Source organism: Rhinoderma darwinii, chromosome 8, assembly GCF_050947455.1.
Source record: "Rhinoderma darwinii isolate aRhiDar2 chromosome 8, aRhiDar2.hap1, whole genome shotgun sequence".
NCBI classification, from domain to species: domain Eukaryota; kingdom Metazoa; phylum Chordata; class Amphibia; order Anura; family Rhinodermatidae; genus Rhinoderma; species Rhinoderma darwinii.
In genome coordinates, this window is record NC_134694.1 from 106,401,866 (window position 1) to 106,428,685 (window position 26,820).

The window sequence follows — 26,820 nt, forward strand, 5'->3', positions numbered from 1 at the left end:
ATTTATGCAATTCGTGTAGGTTTTGCTACGAATACAATGCTAAAAAGAACTGACATTAAGAAGGCAGTAGGATTTTTAGATTCATGTCACAATTTGCATTGAATCGTTGTTTTTGGTTTTTTTTTAATTATCCATTAGCTCTGACTCACTCCTGGGTGAATGGACACAGGTCTAGGTATTTTTTTTTATCTCTCAGGGATGTCATCACTATATGTATTAGGCAATGCAGTCAGCGTTTGTTTTGTTCATTTCAAAGTAATGTGAGTAATTGCCAAAATTACTTAGTGGAAAAAAAAATCTTGTTCCTTGCCCCTAGTTACATGACCAGAAGGACACAGGATCACGTGAGGGTCTACCTATGAGGGTGTATAAAAGAGCACCTCTAAGATGAGCAGCAATACAACTCTCCAGGAGAGACCAAGAGTGAACATGTTTTTTGCCACAGCTCTTCTCATCCTTGTCTTACTATGTCTGGTCTGTGCAACATGGTTGAAAGGAAAATCTAAGGATCAAACCCTTTTGCCCCCAGGTCCTCCTCCATTACCATTCATTGGTAACATCCACCAAGTGAAGCATCGGGAGCTCTTGCTCTCACTCCAGCAGGTAAACAATTGGGGTACTTATTGAAAGCTGGTTTTATACAAAAATGGTAAAAAAAAAAAAAGTTAAAGGAATTGTTTTAAATGCTTTACGTAAATTTTTAATTAATTTTAATTGAATAATTATGTTTTTGGCTTAATTTATGCTACATGTCTTTCTTTAATGGTCATACATTGTACAGAGAAGGTTACCCTCGGGGAGTACTGTTTGTCTTTAACCCCTTAAGGACGCAGCCTAGTTTGGGCCTTAAGGCTCAGAGCCCATTTTTCAAATCTGACATATTTCACTTTATGTGGTAATAACGTCGGAATGCTTAAACCTATCCAAGCGATTCTGAGATTGTTTTCTCGTGACACTTTGGGCTTCATGTTCGTGGTAAAATTTGGTCGATATATTCAGTCTTTATTTGTGAAAAATTGCAAAATTTAGAGAAAATTTACAAAAAATAGCATTTTTCAGAATTTAAATGCATCTGCTTGAAAAACAGACGGTTATACCACCCAAAATAGTTACTAGTTCACATTTCCCATAGGTCTACTTTAGATTGGCATCGTTTTTTGAACATTCTTTTATTTTTCTTGGACGTTACAAGGCTTAGAACATAAACAGAAATTTCTCATATTCTTAAGAAAATTTCAAAAGCCTTTTTTTGAAGGTGCCAGTTCAGTTCTGAAGTGGATTTGAGGGGCCTATGTATTAGAAACCCCCATAAAACACCCCATTTTAAAAACTAGACCCCTCAAAGTATTCAAAACAGCATATAGAAAGTTTTTTAACCCTTCAGGCATTTCACAGGAATTAAAGCAAAGTGGAAATTAAATTTGCAAATTTCATTTTTTCTGCTGAATTTCAATTTTATTCAATTTTTTTTTAGTAACAGAGAAGGTTTTACCAGAGAAACACTACTAAATATGTATTGTCCAGATTCTGCAGTTTTTAGAAATGTCCCACATGTGGCTCTAGTGCGCTCGTGGACTAAAACACAAGCCCTAGAAGCAAAGAAGCACCTAGTGCATTTTGAGGCCTCTTTTTTATTAGAATATATTTTAGGCAGCATGCCAGGTTTGAAGAGGCGTTGAGGTATCAAAACAATGGAAACCCACCAGAAGTGACCCCATTTTGGAAATTACACCCCTCAAGGAATTCATTTATGGTTTTTGTTATCATTTTGACCGCACAGTTTTTTCACAGCACCTATTTGAATTGGGCTGTGAAATGAAAAAAATGATATTTTTTCCAATAAAATGTCATTTTTGATCAAATTTTCTTATTTTCACAGGGAACAACATACCCCATTTTGTTGCCCAATTTGTCCTTAGTGCGGCAATACCCCATTTGTGGTGATAAACTGCCGTTTGGGCCCATGGGAGGGCTCAGAAGGAAAGGAGCGCTATGTGTTTGTTGGAGTCCAGATTTTGCTGGATTGGTTTTCGGGTGCCATGTCGCATTTGCAGAGCCCCAGAGGTATCAAAGCAATGGAAACCCACCAGAAGTGACCCCATTTTGGAAACTACACCCCTCAAGGAATTCATTTATGGTTTTTGTTATCATTTTGACCGCACAGGTTTTTCACAGCACCTATTTGAATTGGGCTGTGAAATGAAAAAAATTATATTTTTTCCAATAAGATGTCATTTTTGATCAAAATTTCTTATTTTCACAGGGAACAACATACCCCATTTTGTTGCCCAATTTGTCCTTAGTGCGGCAATACCCCATTTGTGGTGATAAACTGCCGTTTGGGCCCATGGGAGGGCTCAGACGGAAAGGAGCGCTATGTGTTTGTTGGAGTCCAGATTTTGCTGGATTGGTTTTCGGGTGCCATGTTGCATTTGCAGAGCCCCAGAGGTATCAAAGCAATGGAAACCCACCAGAAGTGACCCCATTTTGGAAACTACACCCCTCAAGGAATTCATTTATGGTTTTTGTTATCATTTTGACCGCACAGTTTTTTCACAGCACCTATTTGAATTGGGCTGTGAAATGAAAAAAATGATATTTTTTCCAATAAGATGTCATTTTTGATCAAAATTTCTTATTTTCACAAGGAACAACATACCCCATTTTGTTGCCCAATTTGTCCTTAGTGCGGCAATACCCCATTTGTGGTGATAAACTGCCCTTTGGGCCCATGGGAGGGCTCAGAAGGAAAGGACCACCATTTGGCCTACTGGAGCTTTTCTGGTGCTAAGTCATGTGTGCAGAAGCCCCTGAGGTACCAGTACAGTTGAAACCCCCGAGAAGTGACCCCATTTTAAAAACTACACCCCTTAAGACATTCATCTAGAGGTGTAGTGAGCATTTTGACCCCACAGGTACTGTGTAAAAGATAATGCGCAGCAGATGGTGCAGTGTGAGATTTGCAATTTTATATATGTATATGCCATTTCAGTGTCCAATATAGTGTGCCCAGCATGCGCCACCGGAGATATACACCCCTTAAATTGTAATGTGGGTTCTCCTGGGTACGACAATACCCTACATGTGGCTGTTATCAGCTGCCTGGGCATACGGCAGGGCTCAGAAGGGAAAGATGAGGGGGGTAAGCTGTGCGGAGTGCATCAGGGTAAATTGAAAATCAAGGGATGTATGATACATTTTAAAACAATCTTTTATACAGAGCCCTGGTTTTTCGGGACACGTGTCACATTGGTATATTGTGTTCTTCCTTATCCCCCTCTTATAGCAGACTCTGCACCTCTTTTGACTCTTTCCCTTTCCACCGGTTTGGGGACCTTCTCCTGGAAAGTGTTGCCCTGGTACGATGCGCCCCCCCTTCCTGGTCCCTAAAGATTAGATCTTGAAATTCCAGGAAAGTTCCCCTCTGGCCTGCACATCGACGTAGCACATACGCATTGTACAAAGCCATCTGTATGATGTGCCCGGCCAGCTTCTTATACTACACCGCATGGCGCTGTAGGGCTTCAGGACTTGATTTGACAAGTCCATCCCTCCCATGTACCTATTGTAGTCCAGGATGCAGTCTAGTTTGGGGGTGGCCTTTCCTTCATATATCCTAAACCTGTAGGTATACCCTGATGCACTCTCGCACAGCTTATACATCTTCACGCCATACCTTGCCCTCTTACCTGGCAGGTACTGGCGGAATTGAACCCTCCCTTTAAAATGTACCAGGGACTCATCAATAGAAAAACACTTCTCGGGGGTGTATGCTTGGGAAAACCGGGCACTGGAACGGTCTAATAGGGGTCTCCGTTTATACAAACGGTCAAAACTGGGGTCATCTCGGAGTGGGCACGGCTCATTATCAGTATAATGTAAGAAGCGAAGTATTGCCTCATTTATTTATTTTTTTAGGTTCCAGTTCATTTCTGAAGTTGCTTTGAGGGGACTATATATTAGAAACCCCTATCAAACACCCCATTTTAGAAACTAGACCCCTCAAAGTATTCACAACAGCATTTAGAAAGTTTATGAACCCTTTAGGTGTTTCACAGAAATTTAGAGCAAAGTAGAGGTGAAATTTACTCTTTTTATACCATTTTTTTTATAACACAAAAGGATTTATCAGAGAAACGCAACTCAATACTTATTGCCCAGATTCTGCAGTTTAGAGAAATATCCCACATGTTGCCCTCGGGCGGTAATGGACTGAAGCACCGGCCTCCGAAGCAAAGGAGCACCTAGCGGATTTTGAGCCCTCTTTTTTATTAGGCACCATGTCCGGTTTGAAGAGGTCTTGTGGTGCCAAAACATTGGAAACCCCCCAAAAGTGACCCCAATTTGGAAACTAGACCCCTTGAGGAATCCATTGTAGTTTTCATGGGGTGCATGCGGCTTTTTGATCAGTTTTTATTCCATTTTTAGGTGGCGTGGTGACTAATAAACAGCAATTCTACTATTGTTTTTGTATACTTTTTTTTTTACAGCGTTCACCGTGCGCTATAAATGACATATTCACTTTATTCTGCGGGGCGATACGATTACGGCGATACAAGATGTTTATAGGTTTTTTTTATGTCTTATGGCGTTTGCACAATAAAATAAGTTTTGTAAACAATCATTCACTTTTTGTGTTACCTTATTCTAAGAGCCATAACTGTTTTATTTTTCAATCAATAAAGCCGTGCGAGGACTTATTTTTTGCGTAACGAACTGTATTTTCCATCAGTACCATTTTTAGGTACATGCGACTTTTTGATCTCTTTTTATTCCATTTTTTGGGAGGTGAAGTGACCAAACAATTGTGATTGTGGTACGGTTTATTAATATTTTTTTTTACGGCGTTCACCGTGCGGGATAAATAACAAAATAATTTTGTAGTTCAGGCCGTTACGGACGCGGCGATACCAATTATGTATAGTTTATTTGTTTGTTTATATATTTTTATTAATAATAAAGGCCTGATAAGGGAAAAAGTGGGACTTTTACTTTTATTACTTTTAAAACTTTTATTTTCTTATTTTTACACATCTTTTTTTAACTTTTTTTTTACTTTATTACTTTGTCCCACTAGGGGACATGAGGGCAGGAGGCCCTGATCGCTATTCTAATACACTGCACTACATGCGTAGTGCAGTGTATTAGAACTGTCAGCTACTCACTGACAGCAAGCATAGTGGGTCCTGACGTTGTCAGGACCCACTAGGCTTCCGTCTATGGCATAGCCGGACGCCATTGTTTGGTGTCCGGTTGCCATAGTCACCATCGCCGGCCGCTATCGCGTAGCAGGCCGGCGATGGCAGCTTAACCCCTAAAAAGCCGCGATCTCTATAGAACGCGGCTTTTAAGGGGTTAATCAGCGGGGACACAGCGATCGGTCCCCGCTGTAGGAGCTGTGACAGCTGCTGTACGAGACAGCAGCGTCACAGCTCCTGTATGTGTCGGGAGGACGGCCGAAACGGCCGTTACTCCCGAGACGTACTATTACGGCATGGAGCGCGAACGATACAGCTGCCATGACGTAATAGTACGTCAAGGAGCGGGAAGGGGTTAAGGAGATCAACCTGGTGTAAAGAGTCTTACAGGCAATGCATCCTAGGAAAAAGTATGCAAATTTGCTCTCCTCCAGGAAGAAGAAAAATTTCTAGTGTCACTTATAGGTTGCTCTTCTGTAAGTCAATGTCTGACCCATTAAAGAACCTTGAAGCTTGACTAGATATATCAGCCAAACTAAAAATACCCATCTGTAGACAGCTGTTTCGGAGTTCTTGCTCCTTATAAGTATAGAGCAGGGTATTGGTTGGCTGGGTGAGATGACTTTGTACCCCCCCCCCCACTTTCATGGGGGTACTGGCTCTCGTTACAGCGAACCAGCTGTTGTAGGGAGTCTTACAGTAAAGGTTAATCAGATACAGTATGTCATTTTATGGGGGTCTATGCCCTGTGACCCCACCATTCATTAGATTGGTTTATCTAAGTACTTTGAATAAATGTTTCCTGACTTCAAAGTCCTACAAGCCTAGCCGGAGGGGTGGAGCCTAGCCGCCGAGGTCATGGCTGCTGGCTGCTGAAGGAAGTAGCTGACACAATTTGCCCTATGGAGCCCAATCAATGTTAACCAACCATCTGAGCCGCTGACTGAGCTAAATGAGCTGCCTAAACTGAGAGGCCTTCTGTGAAGGGAAAACAAGAAAGACCAGTGTGAGGATCCTCAAGGTTAAGGAATTTACGATCCTGTCTGCCTTATCTCCAGTTGCCTCTTGTCTCCGCTTGCTTCCGCTTGTCTCTGCTGATGTGTGTGCAGTGTGTGCTACGGTGCTCGTCAAGTCTGCTGAGCTCGTTGTGATTGCATGTCCAGCAACCTTGCTGAGCCCAGCTGTAATTGTTGTCGAACCTGCCGAGGTCCACTGAAGAGAGGCGCCCCTGGGTAGGATACCCCACGAGGTGATTCCCAGCTGTTGGGGAACTGCACTGGGGAAGTGCAACATCACTAACGCGAGGTCCGGCTATAACGATCATCTGTCAGCTGTCTACTAGTAAGGAGGCTGGGCTGGGCTCAAGGATACCACGTGTCTTGGCTCTCCTGGAAGGGAAATCTTTTGTGCTGTGTTGTGCTGTGCTGACCTGTGCTTTGCATTAACTGCGCCAGGAAGAGGAATCAAAGAGATCTGGTAGTATGCTGAAAATATTGAAAGTGATGGAAAGTTAATTAAGTGACTGTACTTTGTAACTCATCCCTCCGTATCTGTGCTTGGCTGTGCTGAACTGTATTCCATCCTGCCCCACCGTGTGTCCAACCGCCTTTTTTTCCATATCTAATTGTACGTGGCTGAAGGTTAGAGGTTGGAAATTGGGAGGCTGCTTTGGCTGGATTTGGTTCTGGATTTGTTTCGTTTCCGATCCTTTGGTTTTGTTTCTTGTTTTTTGCTACTTAAATTTTTATATAGTATTCATAAAATGAAAAGCAGGTAAAAATTTAGAGTACCAACAAGAAAGGTCAGTCTAAGGTCAGCTAAGATGACTAAACGTAAGGGTAGAACTGTACCTAGGAAGTTAACAGAATATTTTTCTAATGCTGCTCTTTCCCAAGGAGTTGGTTTAGGGCCAGGAATATCTGATGCTATACAAGATGGTGTGAGCCAGTCCGCAAGTATATTTATACGTGATCTAATACAGGACGAAGTTCCACCCGAAGATGGGGCCTCTGGCTCTCCCTCTACATCAAATGAGGACAGGGCCTCATGCGGGGACTCTTTTTCTCCTTTGGTCTCTCCAGCAACTAAAAGTCCTGCTCGAAAAAAATCTCTAAGGGTGGATGAGACTACACTGACAGAATCAGTAACAGATGAACCCTGTGATATTAATCAGTTTCCTTCCTCTGACGCCCCCATAACTGTGGATATATTAAAAGGCATGCTAATCTTGCTACAAAAGGGCATAGATAAAAGTGTGTCATCTTTGATCAGCAAACTACAGTCTAATGTTAATCTCCTGGGTGAGCGTACCGACCATTTGGAACGCAAGATGGGAGATTTCACAACCGCACATAATGAATTAGTGGATGCCCATAATATTTTGGAAAATGACGTTGTTTGGCTCAAACACAAAGTTTCAGACAGCGAGGATCGAGCAAGGCGAAATAATATCAAAATTCGAGGCATAGCGGAGGAGATACCGACTACAGAATTGACTTCTTATGTGAGAAAAATATTCCTCGCTATAATACCATCACTTTCAGAATTAGATTTGATAATTGACCGGGCTCACAGATTACCAAAATCTAAAACAGCACCAGAAAAGGCGTCTCGAGACATATTGGTTAGAATACATTTTTTCCATATTAAAGAGAGACTAATGTTTGAGGCCAGAAGATCAGGCTCGCTTCCGTCTCCTTTTTCAAATATTTTTCTATTCCCGGACCTTTCAGCTGCAACTCTTCAAGCCCGTAGGGAGTATTCTCAAGTTACGAAAACCTTGCGTGACGAGGGTATAAGGTATAAATGGGGGTCCCCGACAAAATTGTTGATAACATATAATGGAACTTTCGTCACTGCTACGTCTGTGGAAGAAGGAATAGCCCTGTTACAGAAATGGAACATTCCTTTACCCGGAAATGTTCACAGAATTAGGAAGGCCAACTTTCCTTCCACACTTCCTTTGGAATGGAAGTCAGTGAGCACTAGACACCGTACGACTTGATACTTTATGTATATGTTGTTTACATACTAAAGGATAACATGGTATCAATACATTTTGCATTTGGTTAACTCATTTTTAGTTTCTTTTTGATATTATTACTTGAGCAAATTGTGTTATCGGTTCTTTTTCCCAAAGAGAATGCAGTGCGGAATTCGCACTATGATTGTTCTCAATTTATTCTTCTTTCCTTTTTATTATTATTTTTTTTTACTTTCCTTTTCTGTCTCTTTAGTATGTACTCTCTTGTACATGACTTATCTATATAATGGGGCAATTTTGAACTTATGTTTTCAGAAAACTAATTTATTTAAGGTTTTCCTTAAAAACAAAGGTACTGATTTCAGAATTTTAAGGCTCGTAGGGAGTTTCTTGGCGCCTATCTGTATTTGCTCTTTAACCTGTAGACATGGTATTGAAATTTTCTTCAATTAATGTTAGGGGCCTTAATAGTCCTTATAAGAGAAGTCTGTTGTGGCGGGAAGCTAAGGCTCTAAAATGTGACGTTTTATTGGTGCAAGAAACCCATTTTCAGGCGGAGAAAAGTCCGAAGTGTTCAAACAAATATTTTCCACACATTTTTACATCTTCATGTATGGTTAAACGTAAGGGGGTTATGATTGCTATTAAAAATTCAGTCGCTTTTACATTTAAATCACTTATAAGCGATCCCCAAGGAAGATATCTGGGAGTAGTATGTGAAATTAATAATATACTGTATACTATTGTTAATGTTTACTTTCCAAACAAACGCCAACATCACTACTTGGTTACCATACTATCTAAAATTAAAAGCGCAACACAAGGCATGTTGGTTGTGGGTGGAGATTTTAACATGATTATTGACCCAGATATAGATTGTACCACTAAAAGCAGACAAGCCTTTCCTTTTGCATTGACCTTGGTGGAGGAAGGTCTGTTCGATGTGTGGAGATGTCAACATGGGGGGGAGAGGGACTATACTTTCTTTTCTCCTCCACATGGTTCTTATTCTAGGATTGACTTGTTTTTGGTAAATAACAGGGCACTGTTACAATCTAAAGCTTCAGAAATCGGACAGATAACCTGGTCTGACCATGCACCAATTTCGCTTTATATAGAGGAAAAAATGCTTTTCTCCTATCCATCACAGTGGCGTTTGAATGACTATATACTCCTCCACCCTGATCATGCTATGAAATTGTCTAAAGAATTGTCTTCTTTCTTTGAAGTAAATGTCGACTCAGTTTCTTGCCCCTTTACGGTCTGGAATGCACACAAAGCATTTATGAGAGGGCTACTAATCAAAGCCTGTTCTCAGGCTAAGAGAAAAAGGGAAAACGAAATTTTTAGTATCAACAAGAAGATAACAATTATAAATGATAAAAATAAAACTACACCCACACCGGCATACTCTTCTGAACTGAGGTCTTTGCGTTTGTCACTACAGTCTTTGTTGATAACTCAATATGATATTAATCTTAAACGTTTACAAATGAATACCTATGTACATAATAATAGAGCTGGCGCCTTTTTGGCTAAAAGGATAAAAAAGCTTACCCCACATTCCCGTCTTACTCACCTTATTGACACCCAGGGTAATAAAATAATAGATCCTAGGTTGATAGCTGATCGGTTTAGAGATTATTACAACAATCTCTATAATTTACATTCGGACGATAATACATACCAACCTTCACAGTCAGAAATTGCGGATTTTCTCCTTTCAGTTCCACTGCCCAAGGTTTCTCAGTCTCAACTCGCAGCCATATCGGCTCCCTTCACTGAATTAGAGGTACTTAAAGCCATATCATCGCTTAAACTTCATAAAGCTCCAGGTCCTGATGGATATACGAATAACTACTATAGAGAATACTCACAGATACTAGCTCCTCATTTAATGCAGATATTTAATAAAGCAGCAGAAGAGGGTGCTTTCCCTAAAGAAATGCTCCTGGCCACGGTAGTTACTCTCCCTAAGCCAGACAAAGACCCTACAGTACCAGCTAACTTTAGACCAATTTCTCTTTTAAACACAGACATTAAAATATATGCAAAAATGCTTTCACAAAGATTGTATCATATTATCCCTCAATTGATTAACCCAGATCAGGTTGGGTTTGTGGCGGGACGTCAGGTCTCTGATGGAACTCGGCGGTTTATGAATTTGATTCAGTGTGTGGAGACCTCAAGAACGCCTTCTCTGCTTCTTTCCTTAGACGCAGAGAAGGCTTTCGATAGAATACATTGGGGTTATCTGTCACAACTTTTTGAACATTTTGGCCTTAAGGGACGTATAAAATCGTCAATATTGGCACTATATTCGTCCCCTTCGGCAAGAGTTTTTTCTGCTGGGTTTCTCTCTGATCCCTTTGCAATAAGGAACGGCACTCGTCAAGGCTGTCCACTTTCCCCAATTGTGTTTGCCCTAGCAATGGAACCCCTAGCAGAAGCAATAAGAACTAACACAAAAATTCAGGGCATCCAAGTAGGGACTAAAACCCACAAAGTCGGTCTTTATGCTGACGATGTGCTTTTGGTGATTTCCGATCCCTTCAATTCTCTACCTGCTATTGAAAATAAGTTTTCTCAATTTAACAAAATTTCATATTACAAGGTTAATTCAAATAAGTCTAAAATGATGGGGATTGGATTGGATCAGGTTACAAAAATTGCGTTATCTGCACGTTTCCCTTTTGAGTGGAGTGAAGAGAGTATTACATATCTAGGTACCTTTATTACAAGTTCGAGCTCGACTTTATTTACAAAGAATTACCACCCGCTTCTACTTAAGGTATCAAAACTAGCGAATAGCTTCTCCACACCAACGATATCTTGGGCCGGAAAAATTGCTATTGTTAAAATTATGATCTTGCCTATAATACTATATGTATTCCGTACAGTGACTATTCCACTTCCTATCATTTATCTCTCGAAACTTCAAAAGTTACTTACGGATTTCATATGGGCTGGTAAAAAACCTAGGATTCGATTTTCCACCATGTCCCGTTCTTGGTCTTTAGGGGGGATGGGGGTACCAGATATTAGGCGATATTTTCACTCTACGGTTCTTAGCCAGATTTATCATTGGTGGGGTAGACATAACGAACTTAAATGGGTGGAAATTGAGAGGGCTACAGCGGGGGCTCACTTAATTTCTTTTTTGCCACTAAATCATTCTAACCGCCCGTATAGGAACATGAACATGCTTTCTATTGTTGCCTCTATAGCTTCTTGGCAATATTTGATTTCACATACGCCTAAGTCTGAATGTTACCCCCTTCGGTTACTTCCCCTTCGGTATCTTTCCTCCTTTACACCGGAATTAAATGTACTAAAATGGGAGGCAGCTGGGGTTGAAACGATCGGTTCCCTCTACGATTCAAAGGGAATGCTGCCTTTTAATAAATTGGTTGAAATATATGGTATATCCACTCATGATTTGTACAAATATTTTCAGATCCGTCACATCCTAAACAGTAGAAATTTAGATGGGCTACTATTCCCAAGAAGCGCTTTTGTGGCTTTCAACTCGGCTGCGCCTAAAATGAAATGCATCTCGTGGTTTTATTCTACAATTTCTAATGTTCAGAGATTAGCTAAACCAGGGTATTTGCTTAAATGGGAGGCAGAACTGAATATGGTTATTACCTTAGCAGAGTGGCACCAGGCGATAAATTGGGTCCCCAAAATCTCAAAGGGAGAAAGTCACAGAGAAATAGCACATAAAATATTGCTTAGATGGTATAGAACCCCAACACTGTTGAAGAAATTTAACCCTTCCTACTCTCCTCTTTGTTGGAGGAATTGTGGCATCCTAGGCGATTACATGCATGTGTGGTGGTACTGTCCTTTAGTCTTTAACTTTTGGGAAATTACTTTTGTTTTTTTGTCCAGCATTTTAAGGTATAAAATTCGTCCCTCTCCTGCATTGGCTTTGTGTTTTGTTGGTCTTGTTGACATTCCTAGAGACTTAAGGTGTATAACAGGACATGTCATTCTGGCAGCCAGACTGTTGATAGCCAGGTCTTGGAAATCTTCAGACCCCATTACGATCACTGAATTAACTAATCTCATTCAATTTGATTATACTATGGAAAAAATGGTAGCGGTTCGTTCTAATTCATACGGAAAATTTCTAAATGATTGGACGTTATGGTCAGTCTATAATGCCTCAAGAGCATTTCCTTTCTAGACTATAAATATTGGAAGTGTATCTAAGTGACTGGCGTAAAGATATCAAGATAGAGTTGTAAGGTCCTAACAAGTCTAGGCAACTGATCTATAGTAGATTATATAGATAAAGTCTTGCATTGCCAATTATATGTATATAATTAGCGGAGCTGTACCTGGGGAAAGAATCGCAAATGCCTTGTGTGTGTATATGTATGTATGTGTATATATATATATATATATATATATATATATATATATGTGTGTGTGTATGTGTACACATATGTATATATATATATGTTGTAATCTTGCCTCTCTTCTTTTTCCTTCCCCCCTTTTTTTATTTTTTTACTTTTATTTTTATTTTTATTTTTATTTTATTTTTTTATTTTTTCTCTTTCTCCTAAATGTTTTTATTTATATTGTCGATTAATGAAAGGATATTTGAAATACATGTTGTATCTATTGTAAGATGTGAATATGTTTGAGAAAAAAAAAAGTAACCTGCTTTCTTTTTTTGTTGTTTATGTTATGTTGAAAAATAATAATAAAGAAATAAATTTAAAAAACAAAGTCCTACAAAATTAATGGGACACGCAGACAAGAGACTCAGAGGTAGGGAGGAGGCCAAGGCCCCTTCATTCTAGCAGTCTGTAGAGGTCACAGGGCACAAGATACCATCAGTGACATCTTCTGAAATTTTTGAAAATGTGTAAAGGTAAATCTTCTCTTTAATTTAAAGGGGTTGTCTAGGATCAGGCAAAAGGATCTACAGGTTTTTTTTTCCCCAGAAACCCACATGAATGGGAATAAGCTGCAATACCAGACACTGACCATTGACAGGTGTGGTGCTAATCCTGGAAAAAAATCTAGTAGACAAAAAAGAATTCAAAATACTTCAAAATTACAAATATTAAAATTACATTTCTTATATAGAATATAGGATAGAAAGCCCCCAAAAACAGCTCTTATAATTATCATTGGAGACCGAGCCCAGATTTCCTCCACCCCAATTTTGCTATATTCGTGTGTGTGTATATATATAATTCATCAATTAAACTTCTTCATACCCATACCTACAATACAGATTGCACAGCCCGATTTGGCGCTGCCCCACTCTCCTACCAGTGCCATGGTAAGAACTAGTAGGGCTTCATTATATTTTTTGCTAACCACTGTACACCCCTGCTCACATCGACTTCTTATTTAAGTCACTTTGATTTAGCTAGTTAGTAATGTAGCCACGAAAGTCTAGGGGAATTCAGAAAACATACTATTTATGAACTTACTATTTCTGGCTATAGCCACCTTTGCAACCAACTTCTTTTTATTGCTCCTATGTATTTAAAAATAAAAATTGCAGCAACTTTTCAAATAGTCTTGATTAAAAATATTCAACCGTTTTGCATTTACAGCTCTTATGCAGATCTATGTGTCTCCATGGTTATAGACTATACAAAGACCCTGTGTGCAGTCTTATTCTGCATTCATACTTCCATCTGTCCACTAATTCTTGCTGATGTATAGAATATATGCTAACAAGAAGTAGGAGACAAGGATGACTGCAGGATAAGACTACACAGGGCTTGTTTATAGTCTGTTAACATGGGGACACATAGGTCTGCATGGGAGCTGTATGCACAAAACGGTAGTCGATTTTGAATCAAATAATTACCATTTAGGATTTACATAACCATGTTTTTACTTAATTTGTTTATGACCTGATCAAGAGATCAGTACTTTCTTGAAACGTGTTGTCTTTTTAAATAAACAGCTTCCAGCTATTCTCCATTTGATCCCTTCACCTTGGTGGTAGCACGCCCTGAACTTCCGACATTTTTCTCGATCTCAAATATTGGGATTGGCTTTTTGACATTTAGGTCATGTACTGTATGTTGAAATCAAAAAATGTTAAGAGTCTATGTGTAAAGCTGTAAATTACTCTAGACCAGTGAAGAACATATACAAGTTCTAGAGAATGTCGCTAGGAAAATAATTTACTTTAATGTGATACAAATAAAAGAAAGCCAAAACACAATTTGTATTACTATCGAGCTGGAATAGCATCAGCGCAGGAGAGTGAACACGATCCAGGGACATTGACCTGAAGTGATATTCTGGAGGGATGTGCCAGGTTCAGAACCTTACTATCTGGCAGCAATGCTGTGTCATTGCCAGGGGTTTCTTCACTTTGAAAGTAACTCCACAGTAAAGGGGTTTTTACACAGGACGATTATCGGGCAGACGAGCATTCATAGAACGCTCGTTGCCGATAATTGGCCTGTGTAAACAGGGAAACGATCAGCAGACGACCAAGCAAACGCTCGATCATCTGCTGGTTGTATAGTTTTAAAAAAGTTAAATATTATCGGCAGCACATCTCGTGGTGTAAACAGGGAGACGCACTGCCGACATGATAATAATGGATGGGGACGAGCGATCGGAGTTACGACCGCTCGTCCCCATCCATAGCTCCGTGTGACAGGAGCAAGCGAGCGCCGATCATCGATGTCTCGTTGATTGGCGCTCACTGCAACGGCTGCTTATCGGCCAGTGTAAAAGGCCCTTAACTCAACTGTATTTTAAATGTGTTATCCTCCAATCAGTGCTGACAGTGTCAAACTCTATAGGTACACACCCTATTGACAAGGTAAACGGTAGCACCCAGTTGTCAATTTATTCATATAATTCCAGGAGTTATAAAAGAGGAATGGTACAACACAGAGTTTTTAGATCAGATGCTACAGAACTGTAATTTTATGAGGAATGCAAATATTTACTTAGACATGACAGGAGAGCTGACAGATCCTCTTTACTGTACCATATAGGAGAGCTGACAGATCCTCTTTACTGTACCATATAGGAGAGCTGACAGATCCTCTATACTACACCACAAAGGAAAGCTGACAGATCCTTTATACTACACCACAAAGGAGAGCTGACAGATCCTCGATACTACACCACACAGGAGAGCTGACAGCTCCTCTATACTACACCACACAGGAGAACTGACAGCTCCTCTATACTACACCTCACAGGAGAGCTGACAGATCCTCTATACTACACCACACAGGAGAGCTGACAGATCCCCTATACTACACCACACAGGAGAGCTAACAGATCCTCTATACTACACCACACAGGAGAGCTGACGGATCCTCTATACTACACCACACAGGAGAGCTGACAGCTCCTCTATACTACACCACACAGGAGAACTGACAGCTCCTCTATACTACACCTCACAGGAGAGCTGACAGCTCCTCTATACTACACCACACAGGAGAGCTGACAGCTCCTCTATACTACACCACACAGGAGAACTGACAGCTCCTCTATACTACACCTCACAGGAGAGCTGACAGATCCTCTATACTACACCACACAGGAGAGCTGACAGATCCCCTATACTACACCACACAGGAGAGCTAACAGATCCTCTATACTACACCACACAGGAGAGCTGACAGCTCCTCTATACTACACCACACAGGAGAGCTGACAGCTCCTCTATACTACACCACACAGGAGAGCTAACAGATCCTCTATACTACACCACACAGGAGAGCTGACAGATCCTCTATACTACACCACACAGGAGAGCTGACAGATCCTCTATACTACACCACACAGGAGAGCTGACAGCTCCTCTATACTACACCACACAGGAGAGCTGACAGCTCCTCTATACTACACCACACAGGAGAGCTGACAGCTCCTCTATACTACACCACACAGGAGAGCTGACAAGTTCTCTATACTGCAGCACACTGGAGAGCTGACAGATCCTCTATACTACACCACACATGAGAGCTGACAGATCGTCTGTACTACACCACACAGGACAACTGACAGCTCCTCTATACTACACCACACAGGAGAGCTGACAGATCCTCTATACTACACCACACAGGAGAGCTGACAGCTCCTCTATACTACACCACACAGGAGAGCTGACAGATCCTCTATACTATACCACACTGGAGAGCTGACAGATCCTCTATACTACACCACACATGAGAGCTGACAGATCCTCTATACTACACCACACATGAGAGCTGACAGCTCCTCTATACTACACCACACAGGAGAACTGAGAGATCCTCCATACTACACCACACAGAATAGCTTTAGATTAAAATGTCTAAATTACAAGAATAATTGTCTAAAGTACATTACAAATATTTGAATTTTGACCTCAATTTTGGTTGTCTATGCAGTTCCAGGAAAAATATGGCCCAATATTTACTGTATATTTTGGATCTCAACCATCTGTGATGCTTTGTGGATATGATATGGTAAAAGAGGCCTTAATAGACCACAAGGATGTATTCAGTGGAAGAGGGAGGAGGCCATTAGTTGAATCTGTGATCAAAGGATATGGTAAGAAGTCCTATCATTAGTTGTCCACTTGGAATTCTCTTGTTGACTTGTCATTTTTAGGAATCTCAAATGATTATTTTCCCTTTCAGGAATCATAGACAGCAATGGGGAGCGCTGGAAGCAAATGAGACGCTTTGCACTTACCACCCTTAGAAACTTTGGAATGGGTAAAAGGAGTATAGAGCAGAGAATCCAGGAGGAGGCCCAGTTTCTTGTGGAAGAATTCAGCAAAACTGAAGGTGTGGAAATATTTAATGTGCCATACTTATCTTCTATATCACACAACTAGTCATTCCAGTCATGGCAAATAATAGATCTCCTATATTTTGCCTTCTGTCTACCATATTAAATAGCTTGACTAGAAACCATTTAAAGAGGCTCTGTCACCAGATTATCAAATCCCTATCTCCTATTGCATGTGATCGGCGCTGCAATGTAGATAACAGTAACGTTTTTTTGTTTTTTTTTAAACGATCATTTTTGGCCAAGTTCTGAGCAATTTTATATTTATGCAAATGAGCCTTTCTAATGGACAACTGGGCGTGTTTTCTCTTATTTCCAACTGGGCGTGTATTGTGTGTGTAACATCTGGGCGTGTTTACTTGTTTTACTAGCTGGGCGTTGTGAATAGAAGTGTTTGTCAGCATCATATGTCAGCATCATCCACTTCTATTCACAACGGCCAGCTAGTAAAACAAGTAAACACGCCCAGATGTTACAAACACAAGACACGCCCAGTTGGAAATAAGAGAAAACATGCCCAGTTGTCCATTAAAAAGGCTCATTTGCATAAATATAAAATTGCTCATAACTTGGCCAAAAAATGATCGTTTTAAAAAAATAAAATAAACGTTACTGTTATCTACATTGCAGCGCCGATCACATGCAATAGGAGATAGGGATTTGATAATCTGGTGACAGAGCCTCTTTAAGGGTTCGATCATATTTTGGTTTTACAGTAAGTTTGGCATTTGCTATGAGAAAGCTTCTGGCACATACAGTACACCAAACATATCCTTAGGGACCCCTACTGACACTCTATATACAGAGGCATACAGTAAAAAAAAGTATACGGCAAATTATTTTATTAGATAGTATTATTCATATTTGTTTTTTATCTATCTTCATAGGGAAATCATTTGACCCTACTTTTCTTCTTGGTTGTTCCATATCCAACATCATCTGCTCTATTGTATTTGGCAAAAGGTTTAGTTACAACGATGAACATTTTCTGTCCCTTCTCAAAAATATCACTGGGGCACTTCGATTCATGAATTCTGGATGGGGTATGGTGAGTACCAATGTCTACCTTTTACTGTTTTTGTGACTTACCTCTAAAGACTTTTTGACACTAGATCTATTTTATTACCTTTCGATAAAGATAATCTGCTCTCACTAACTTGACCACTTTTGTTATTGTAGATTTTCTACTACTTCCATCGGCTTTTGCGCCATTTACCTGGTCCTCACCAGAAAGGTATACGATATCTGACTGATGTCAAAGCATTCGTTCAAGAGAGGGTGGATGAGAGTTTGGACACACTTAATGCTGACTCTACACGGCACTTTATTGATTGCTTTCTGGTTAAGATGCAACAGGTAAGAGACAACATACTCTTATTTTTGGGTTTTTCTTTTTGGGAACTTTCATTGAGACTTCATTGAACAATATCAATATAATATATGTAATATACAGTACAAGATCCCTTCTTGACCAGAGATCTTGATTGTTGAGTGGACATGATACTTATCAATAGTTGTTTCATCACATACGTTTTACTGTGGTCCACATGTACAAATCAGCCATCCATCTAGTTTAGTAAACTACAGTTATTCAAAACATAAGTGACAGTTGTTTTTTTTAAACTATCTTTGTACAGGATCAACAAAATCCGGCCTCAGAATTCCATAATAAGAATCTTGTAGCCTCTTCAATGAATTTGTTCTTTGCCGGGACAGAGACTACCAGTACCACCCTTCGATATGGCTTCCTTGCTCTACTAAAATATCCTGAAATTCAAGGTACAAAAGTTAAAGGGGTCTCTGCTTTGAAAAATCTCTTCTTGTTAGAAGGTTTCCTTATTGGGGTGGTCCACTTTCTGAAAACTGATGACCTATCCACTGGATAGATCATCAGTATATGATCGGTGAGTGACCGACATCCGGACCCCGCACCGATCCGCAACTCCAGCTGCCTCCATGCACCGGATGTTTGGAACGGAATGCAGTAGTTGGAACCGGAAGCAGATGGCCCCGACCACTGCATAGTGGACGTTAGGCAGAACTGCAGCTCTGCTCCTACGGTATTCACTTGAATAGGAGCAGAGCTGCAATACTACAGTTCGGCCGCTATTCTTTGACCGGAGCCATCTACTTCCAGCAACATCGTTCGGCACCCGGCGGAAGCTGGAGTGACGGATTGGTGCGGGGTCCGGGGGTCAGATACGCACCGATCATATACTGATGACCTATCCAGTGGATAGGTCATCAGTTGTCAGAAAGTGGAAAACTCCTTTAACAATAAGCTGTTTGGACTCCCAGCGATCAGCTTTAATCTGTGTGGAAACGTGGGAGTGAGGGTATGTTCACAAGCAAACGCAAAATACGTCTGAAATTACGGAGCTGTTTTCAGACGAAAACAGCTCCTGAATTTTAGACGTTTTGGCAAGTACTCGCGTTTTTCGCGCCGTCTTTTACGGACGTAATTGGAGCTGTTTTTCATTGGAGTCAATGAAAAATGGCTCCAAAAACGTCCCAAGAAGTGTCCTGCACTTCTTTGATGCGGGCGTATTTTTAGGCACCGTCTTTTGACAGTGACGCGTAAAATTACACCTCATCTGAACAGAACATCGTAAGACCCATTGCAAGCAATGGGCAGATGTTTTCAGTTGTAATGGAGCCATCTTTTCAGGCGTAATTCGAGGTGTAAAACGCCTGAATTACGTCTGAAAAGAGGTCGTGTGAACATACCCTAAGTGTTACATTTTCCTGCAGTGCCACCGCAGGGGAAATGAAGTATTACACAGTGCTCATTCACATTAATGGGTTGGCTGTGTAATGCTGGACATGTCAGGTCCTCCAGAGCGAAAACGTTCTTTGTAACTGCTCTACACTCTGGCCAAGAGATAAGGATCCTGAACAGGGGACCCTCCTCTATTAACTCATAATTCTCTAATAGGGTATATGAAAATGGGTTTTCTAAACTAGTTACCCCCTTTAAAATTATCTTTACACTTGAATTGTATTCTAAACCGACAGAAGGTTATCTATAATCTAACAATTTACTGTTTATTACCTCCACCATTAATTTTTATGGTCATTTATTAATAAACCATCATAGTAAATTATACAACCAGTTCTCGTACAAAGATATCTTCTCTCTCTATGACCAATATTTTCCACTGATGATAATGCACACCAATTAATTAGAATTTTGCTTTTGTTTAGCAAAAATCCAGGATGAAATAGAACGTGTGATAGGTGACCGTTGTCCATCAGCAGAAGATCGAACCAAGATGCCTTACACAGAGGCTGTAATCTATGAGATCCAGCGATTCAGTGATATTATTCCTACAGGAGTTCCTCACGCCACAACAGAGGATGTCTCATTTCGAGGTTATACTATCCCCAAGGTAAAAACTCTGGGCTAAGACAAAAAAGGGATGGAAGCTGGCACACATAGTTTTAGCTACTGTCTACGCGTGAAGTTCTTATCTATCAAAAAGAATCGGAGGTCATTTGCTGCTGTCTTCCTATAGATTATCCCAGTGGCGGACACAGACTGCAAAAGGCCCCTGTGCAGATAATGTGCCAGGGCCCCCCCCCCCCCACCCCGCAAACTTCTCATGGCCGACGGTCCGCTTTCAGCTGCATCGCTGGGTCTCCTAAGTGACCCAACAATGCAGCACTAGCAGCCGGGGCGTCACTAAGGCTGGGTTCACACACACACTATTTACGGACGTAATTTGGGCGTTTTAGCATTGAATTACATCCGAAAATGCGGCTCAAAAGCGTCGGAAAACATCTGCCCATTCATTTGAATGGGTCTTACGATGTTCTGTGCCGATGGTCATTTTTTTTTACGCGCCGCTGTCGAAAGGCGGCGCGTAAAAAACTGCCTGTCACTTCTTCAGATGTAAATGGAGCCGTTTTCCATGGACTCCATGGAAAACCAGCTTCAATTACTTCCGTAGTGGACGCAGCAAAAGACGCCTGCACATGCCATTACGGCTGAAATTACGGTGCTGTTTTCTCCTGAAAACAGCACCGTAATTTCAGCTGTAACAGATGCTGCCGTGTGAACATACCCTCAGGGCTTAAAATGTCCGGGAAATAGCCCCAATACATATGTGTCCGCCCCAAAAAAAAGTGTGTGTATAGGAGACAGCATAGCATATCTATAGCACTACGACCCTATAAACTATGGATAGGATTAGATACAGTGGCTGAGCAGACAGTATCACACATGATAGGATTAGATACAGTGGCTCAGAAGGCAGTATCACACATGATAGGATTAGATACACAGCTCAGCAGACAGTATCACACATGATAGGATTAGATACAGTGGCCCAGCAGACAGTATCACACATGATAGGATTAGATACAGTGGCTCAGCAGACAGTACCACACATGATAGGATTAGATACAGTGGCTCAGCAGACAGTACCACACATGATAGGATTAGATACAGTGGCTCAGCAGACAGTATCACACATGATAGGATTAGATACAGTGGCTCAGCAGACAGTACCACACATTATAGGATTAGATACAGTGGCTCAGCAGACAGTATCACACATGATAGGATTAGATACAGTGGCTCAGCAGACAGTATCACACATGATCGGATTAGATATAGGGCCCAGCACAGTATCATACATGATTGGATTAGATACACAGCTCAGCAGACTGTATCACACATGATAGGATTAGATACAGGGCCCAGCTCGCTGACATTGCGGCTCCAGCGCTGGACCCAGGAAAGGTAAGAATAATAATTTTGCTTCTTTATGTGTTACTGATTATTTTTGTGTGTTTGTGTTTTTTTTACAGGTTCGGTTGTTGGACTTCGGATACGAGGACTTCAATGACGGCGTTTTTTTTATTCTCAATAAAATGGTTAATGAGGGTTGTGTTTTTATTTCAATAAAAAAAATTTCTATGTGCTTGTATCTTTTTAAACTTTATTATCACCGCCTTAGTAATGGCCGCTGGCTGATTGACAACCTCCATTACTAAGGCGAGGCTTAATGTTAGCCGGTGCAGAGTCTACACTAACCCCCATTATTACCCCGGTACCCACCGCCACCAGGGGTACTGGGAAGAGCCGGGTACAAACCAGTACCCGACCAGCTGTAGTGACGGGCAGGCACCGGGGTGGCCGCAGGCTGGTAGTATTAGGCTGGGGAAGGCCAAAAACAGTGGCCCTTCCCACCCTTGTAATGCTGCCTGCTGCTGCTGTGTTGTATCTGGCTGGTTATGAAAATTGGGGGGGACCCGACATCGTTCTTTCCAATTATTTTTTAAATGACGTGGCGTCCCCCCCATTTTCATAACCAGCCAGATACAATAAAGCAGCAGCAGCCTAGCATCACCAGGGTAGGAAGGGCCACTGTATCTGGCCTTTCCCCTCCTGATAATACCAGCCTGCGGCCACCCCAGTGGCCGACCATCACTACAGATGGTCAGGTACTGGATCGTACCCGGCTCTTCCCAGCACCCCTGGTGGCGGTGGGTACCGGGGTAATAAAGGGGGTTAGTGTTAGCCTCTGCACCGGCTAACACTAAGCCCTGCCTTAGCAATGGATGCTGTCAATCAGCCGGCGGCCATTACTAAGGCGGTAGTAATATAGTTTAAAAAAAACCACAAAGACATAGAAAAAATATTTTATTGAAATAAAAAAAAAAAACACAACCCTCATTAACCATTTTATTAATAAAAAAAAAAGCTGTCATCGAAGTAGTCCTGGAATCCGCCGTAGTCCAACGACCGAACCTGTAAGAAAACACACAAAAAATGATTAGTAACACATGTGTTAGGGTATGTGCACACACACTAATTACGTCCGGAATTGACGGACGTATTTCGGCCGCAAGTACCGGACCGAACACACTGCAGGGAGCCGGGCTCCTAGCATCATAGTTATGTACGACGCTAGGAGTCCCTGCCTCGCTGCCGGACAACTGTCCGGTACTGAAAACATGATTACAGTATGGGACAGTTGTCCCACAGCGAGGCAGGGACTCCTAGCGTCGTACATAAGTACGACGCTAGGAGCCCGGCTCCCTGCAGTGTGTTCGGTCCGGTACTTGCGGCCGAAATACATCCGTCACTTACGGACGTAATTAGTGTCTGTGCACATACCCTAAGGCTTAGATACAGGGCCCATGTGTGATACTGTCTGTGGGACCCTGTATCTAAGCCTACCACAAGGTAGGCTTAGATACAGGGTCCAGCAGACAGTAATCTTATACAGTATAAGATTACTGTGTGCTGGGGCCCTGTATCTAAACCTACAGTGTGGTAGGCTTAGATACAGGGCCCAGCAGACAGGATCACGCATGGGCCATGTATCTAAGCCTACCATGTGATTGGCTTAGATACAGGGCCCAGCAGACAGCATCACACAATCTGTGATCCTGTCTCATGGGCCCCCTAAGCCTGCTACATCGTAGGCTTAGGGGTTGTGCAGTCCCTAAACATTGATGGCCTATCCTCAGGATAGGCCATCAATAGCTGATGTGTCGCCCGGGACCCGCAAATCAGCTGTTTTGAAGGGGCCGCAGCACTCGTACGAGAGCTGCTTCCCCTTCATTTCACTACTCGCCCACACTGTGAATCGCCGAAACCGATTCACAGTGTGACCGGAATGAAGTGACAGGAATGAAGGGGAGCAGCTCTCGTACGAGTGCTGCGGCCCCTTCAAAACAGCTGATTGGCGGGTCCCAGGAGTCGGACCCAGCCAGTCAGGGCTATCTTACCTTCCTCTTCGGCCGCGGCGGGAGTTCTGTCGTCTCGATGCTGTGCGCGGCGCATAGCGCTGTGACGTCATGTGCTGCGCACAGCGCCTGACGTCAGGACCTCCGCTGCGATCCGGAACCAGGAAGGTAAGTAAAGTATGTTACTATAGTAACAGGGGCCCGCGGCCCGAGTTACTATAGTAACTTTTTATTGATGTGGTGCGGGGGGCCGTGGGCCCCCCTGGCTTCGGGGCCCGGTCGCAATTGCGACCGCTGCGACCCCTATAGCTACGCCAGTGGTCCACGGGCCTCTGTCTCAGTCCTCAGCATCGCGCAGCTGAGAACTGAGTCGGCCAGCAGAGGAACGGGCCCCCTTCCCACGCGGGGCCCTTGTGCAGCTGCACCGGCTGCACATGCGGTATGTCCGCCCCTGGATTATCCCTTATAATAGTTAGCTCCACTGTATGTAGACAATGGTCACATGTATTATGGTATATAAGAATATTAGGAACACTCTGTACTAATAAAAATAATAACCCCCTTCTCCCTTCTTAAACCTCAGGGTACAGAAGTTTTCCCGTTATTGACCACTGTACTGAATGACCCTAAACAGTTTCCACAGCCAGGGCTCTTCTCCCCGGATCGGTTCCTGGATGATAAGGGGGCATTGAAGAAATATGCAGCTTTCATGCCGTTCTCTGCAGGTAAAATATGTTTGGTGGTTGGCGTAGACTTGTTATTTTGTGGAATCTCTCATTTACTTAGAAAGTCAAGTCCTTCACGAAAGCTGGGTCTTTACTTCTAGGTTGTAAATTGAATATACAATTCATCTTTCTAAAAACTTGAGAAGCCGAGAAATTTTTGAATTAATAAACGTAATAATGTCTCTTTCTTTTGCAGGAAGGCGAATGTGTCCGGGAGAAGGTTTAGCGCGTATGGAACTCTTTCTATTCCTGACCACAATCCTCCAGAATTTTACCCTGACCACAGTGGTGTCTAGAGAGGACTTAGACTTAAGTCCTGAGTGTAGCAGCGCAGGCCATCTGCCCCGTTGCTACAAGATGTCTGTCGTTCCTCGTCACTAATATTTTACCTCTATGGTTTACCATTCACATTCTAACTACCTGTTTTACACTTTTGATAGAATTTGTATATGAGATTAACTAGAATAAAATGACTATATTTATTGTAAAAGATTTTTGTGATAGGATATGCCATTGCCATCACTTATTGATTGGTAGCGGTCCAACTGTCGGGCCCCCCACGAACCTTAGAATGAAGGGGCTCCATCGTTTTTCCTGCACAGCTTCAAACTGATTGGAAGGCACCTTGTACTTTGTAAAAAAAAAGGGGCTTCTGTCCCTTTTTTGGGGGGGATTGTGGGGTCCCAGAGGTCAGAACTTCACGATCATGAAGTGATGGTATATCCTAGAGATATTTTATCACTTATTAAGCTGCAAATAACTATTTAAACAAAATATTTTTGGGTTCATAAAATAACCTCAGACTGTTGCTAATAGTATGATATATTGTAGCATAATAATTTTTTTTTTGTAAAGGGAGGGGGATAATTGGAAGTAGAAAATCGCCCTAACATCAAATTACTATATATTGAGTATTGAGTTTAAACAGTGGATGTTTTTTTTGCTTTGTTATTTTATAAGGCTTTATTTTTTTTGTTTTTTAAACAGTCCCTAAACCTTAAAAAACAAAAAATGCAAATACAGGACAGGTATGTATGGATTCAATGTGGTGTCTGTTAAGGTATGTTCACATGTTTTTGCTGCATTTCTGCTATTGGTTTTTTTCAGTGTTTTTGTGTAAAAACGCCTAATTACATTTTTTCTATTTTTACAAAAATTACAGAAAACAAACACAAAAAAACGCAGCAAAATGTGAACATTCATTCATTGTGCAGCTTTTCCATATTTCTGAGAGGCAAATCTACCTAGATATGGTATAATTTGGGAGTGAGGGGGTAAATTTAGCATTTAGCTGAATTTCAGTCTATATTACAACCCCACTTTTTATCTAGTTTTCCGAGGTCTCCGAATGGCAAATCTACCTAGCAGTTTCCATTTTAAGCTTCACAGGGATTCCTACCCAGCTTCCTCAGGCTCCTGACAAGAAAATATATCTAGCTATGCTAAGATATGAGGACTGGGGATGTATCGATGTATAAGGCTCTGGAAAACGGATATAATTTTTTTGCATAAAATGTTCTTAACATCCATTAATTATTGTATTTCAAGAAATATTGTTAACTTTACATTAAAATGAATACATAATAATTAATTAAATTTGATGGAGCACTAACTTTTTAATTATTTTGTGTATTTGTTAATACATTGAGTTGTGTATTTATAATTGCCACCCACAATTGGAAACCCATTTATTTATGTGCAAATACAATTTTTATTTTTTATGTTTGTTTAAATAAAATATTTTTTTTTGCTTTTAACATTTGTCATTACTAAATCACTCAACTTCTTGATACATTGGCAAAATAATAATAATACTGTGTAAATATACAAAGAAAGCAATTATTGCTGTGCTAAAACTGCAGAACATTTTAGACTCCATCCCTGTTCCAACTGGGAATGCCCCCAAAACTATCCAGAAAAGCAACACTTCAGGAAAAATATGCATACCAGCCCCTTTTGAAGTCTAAAACATGGATCTTTTTACTTCAATGCAGACCTACTGTATGTGTCTCCATGGTTACAGACTACAATAAAATCCGGTGTAGTCTGATCCTGCAGTGATATTCCCTTTCATCTGTATGCAACGTAGCCCAGAAAAATAAGGTCCCGTGCTGACCTGCTCCTCCCTCAAGTGCAAAAATTGGTGTTTAAACTAGGGGGTGTTTGGTGCTGGTCTCATCAGTGCTGGTCTCATCAGGTGTTCCCCAGTACTGAGCGGCAGGGGCATGTTAGCTGGGTGTCCTTTTTTTTTCTTTCCATTCTTGGAATATATCTTCTTGGGAATAGCGATCACTGGGATCCCTACTCTTCCTGAGAACACGGTTTTCCGTTTGTCCATTCCCAGTGAGTAGATTGCTGTGCATGTGTCACTCTCTCTCATGCTCGGCTGTTTCTGGATCTCCTATATACTATAATATGG

General features: G+C 41.4%; 1 protein-coding gene across 1 annotated transcript; it reads left to right on the forward strand.

Annotated features, from left to right (window-relative positions):
• Positions 1–355: 355 nt before the first annotated feature.
• On the forward strand, positions 356–25,415 carry LOC142659724 (cytochrome P450 2B11-like). The gene is made up of 9 exons (XM_075836148.1): positions 356–603; positions 16,572–16,734; positions 16,824–16,973; positions 17,865–18,025; positions 18,157–18,333; positions 18,615–18,756; positions 20,182–20,366; positions 24,260–24,401; positions 24,598–25,415. The coding sequence occupies exons 1-9, from the start codon at positions 388–390 to the stop codon at positions 24,780–24,782; spliced, it is 1,521 nt and encodes a 506-aa protein (XP_075692263.1). The 5' UTR covers positions 356–387; the 3' UTR covers positions 24,783–25,415.
• The last annotated feature ends 1,405 nt before the right edge of the window (positions 25,416–26,820 follow it).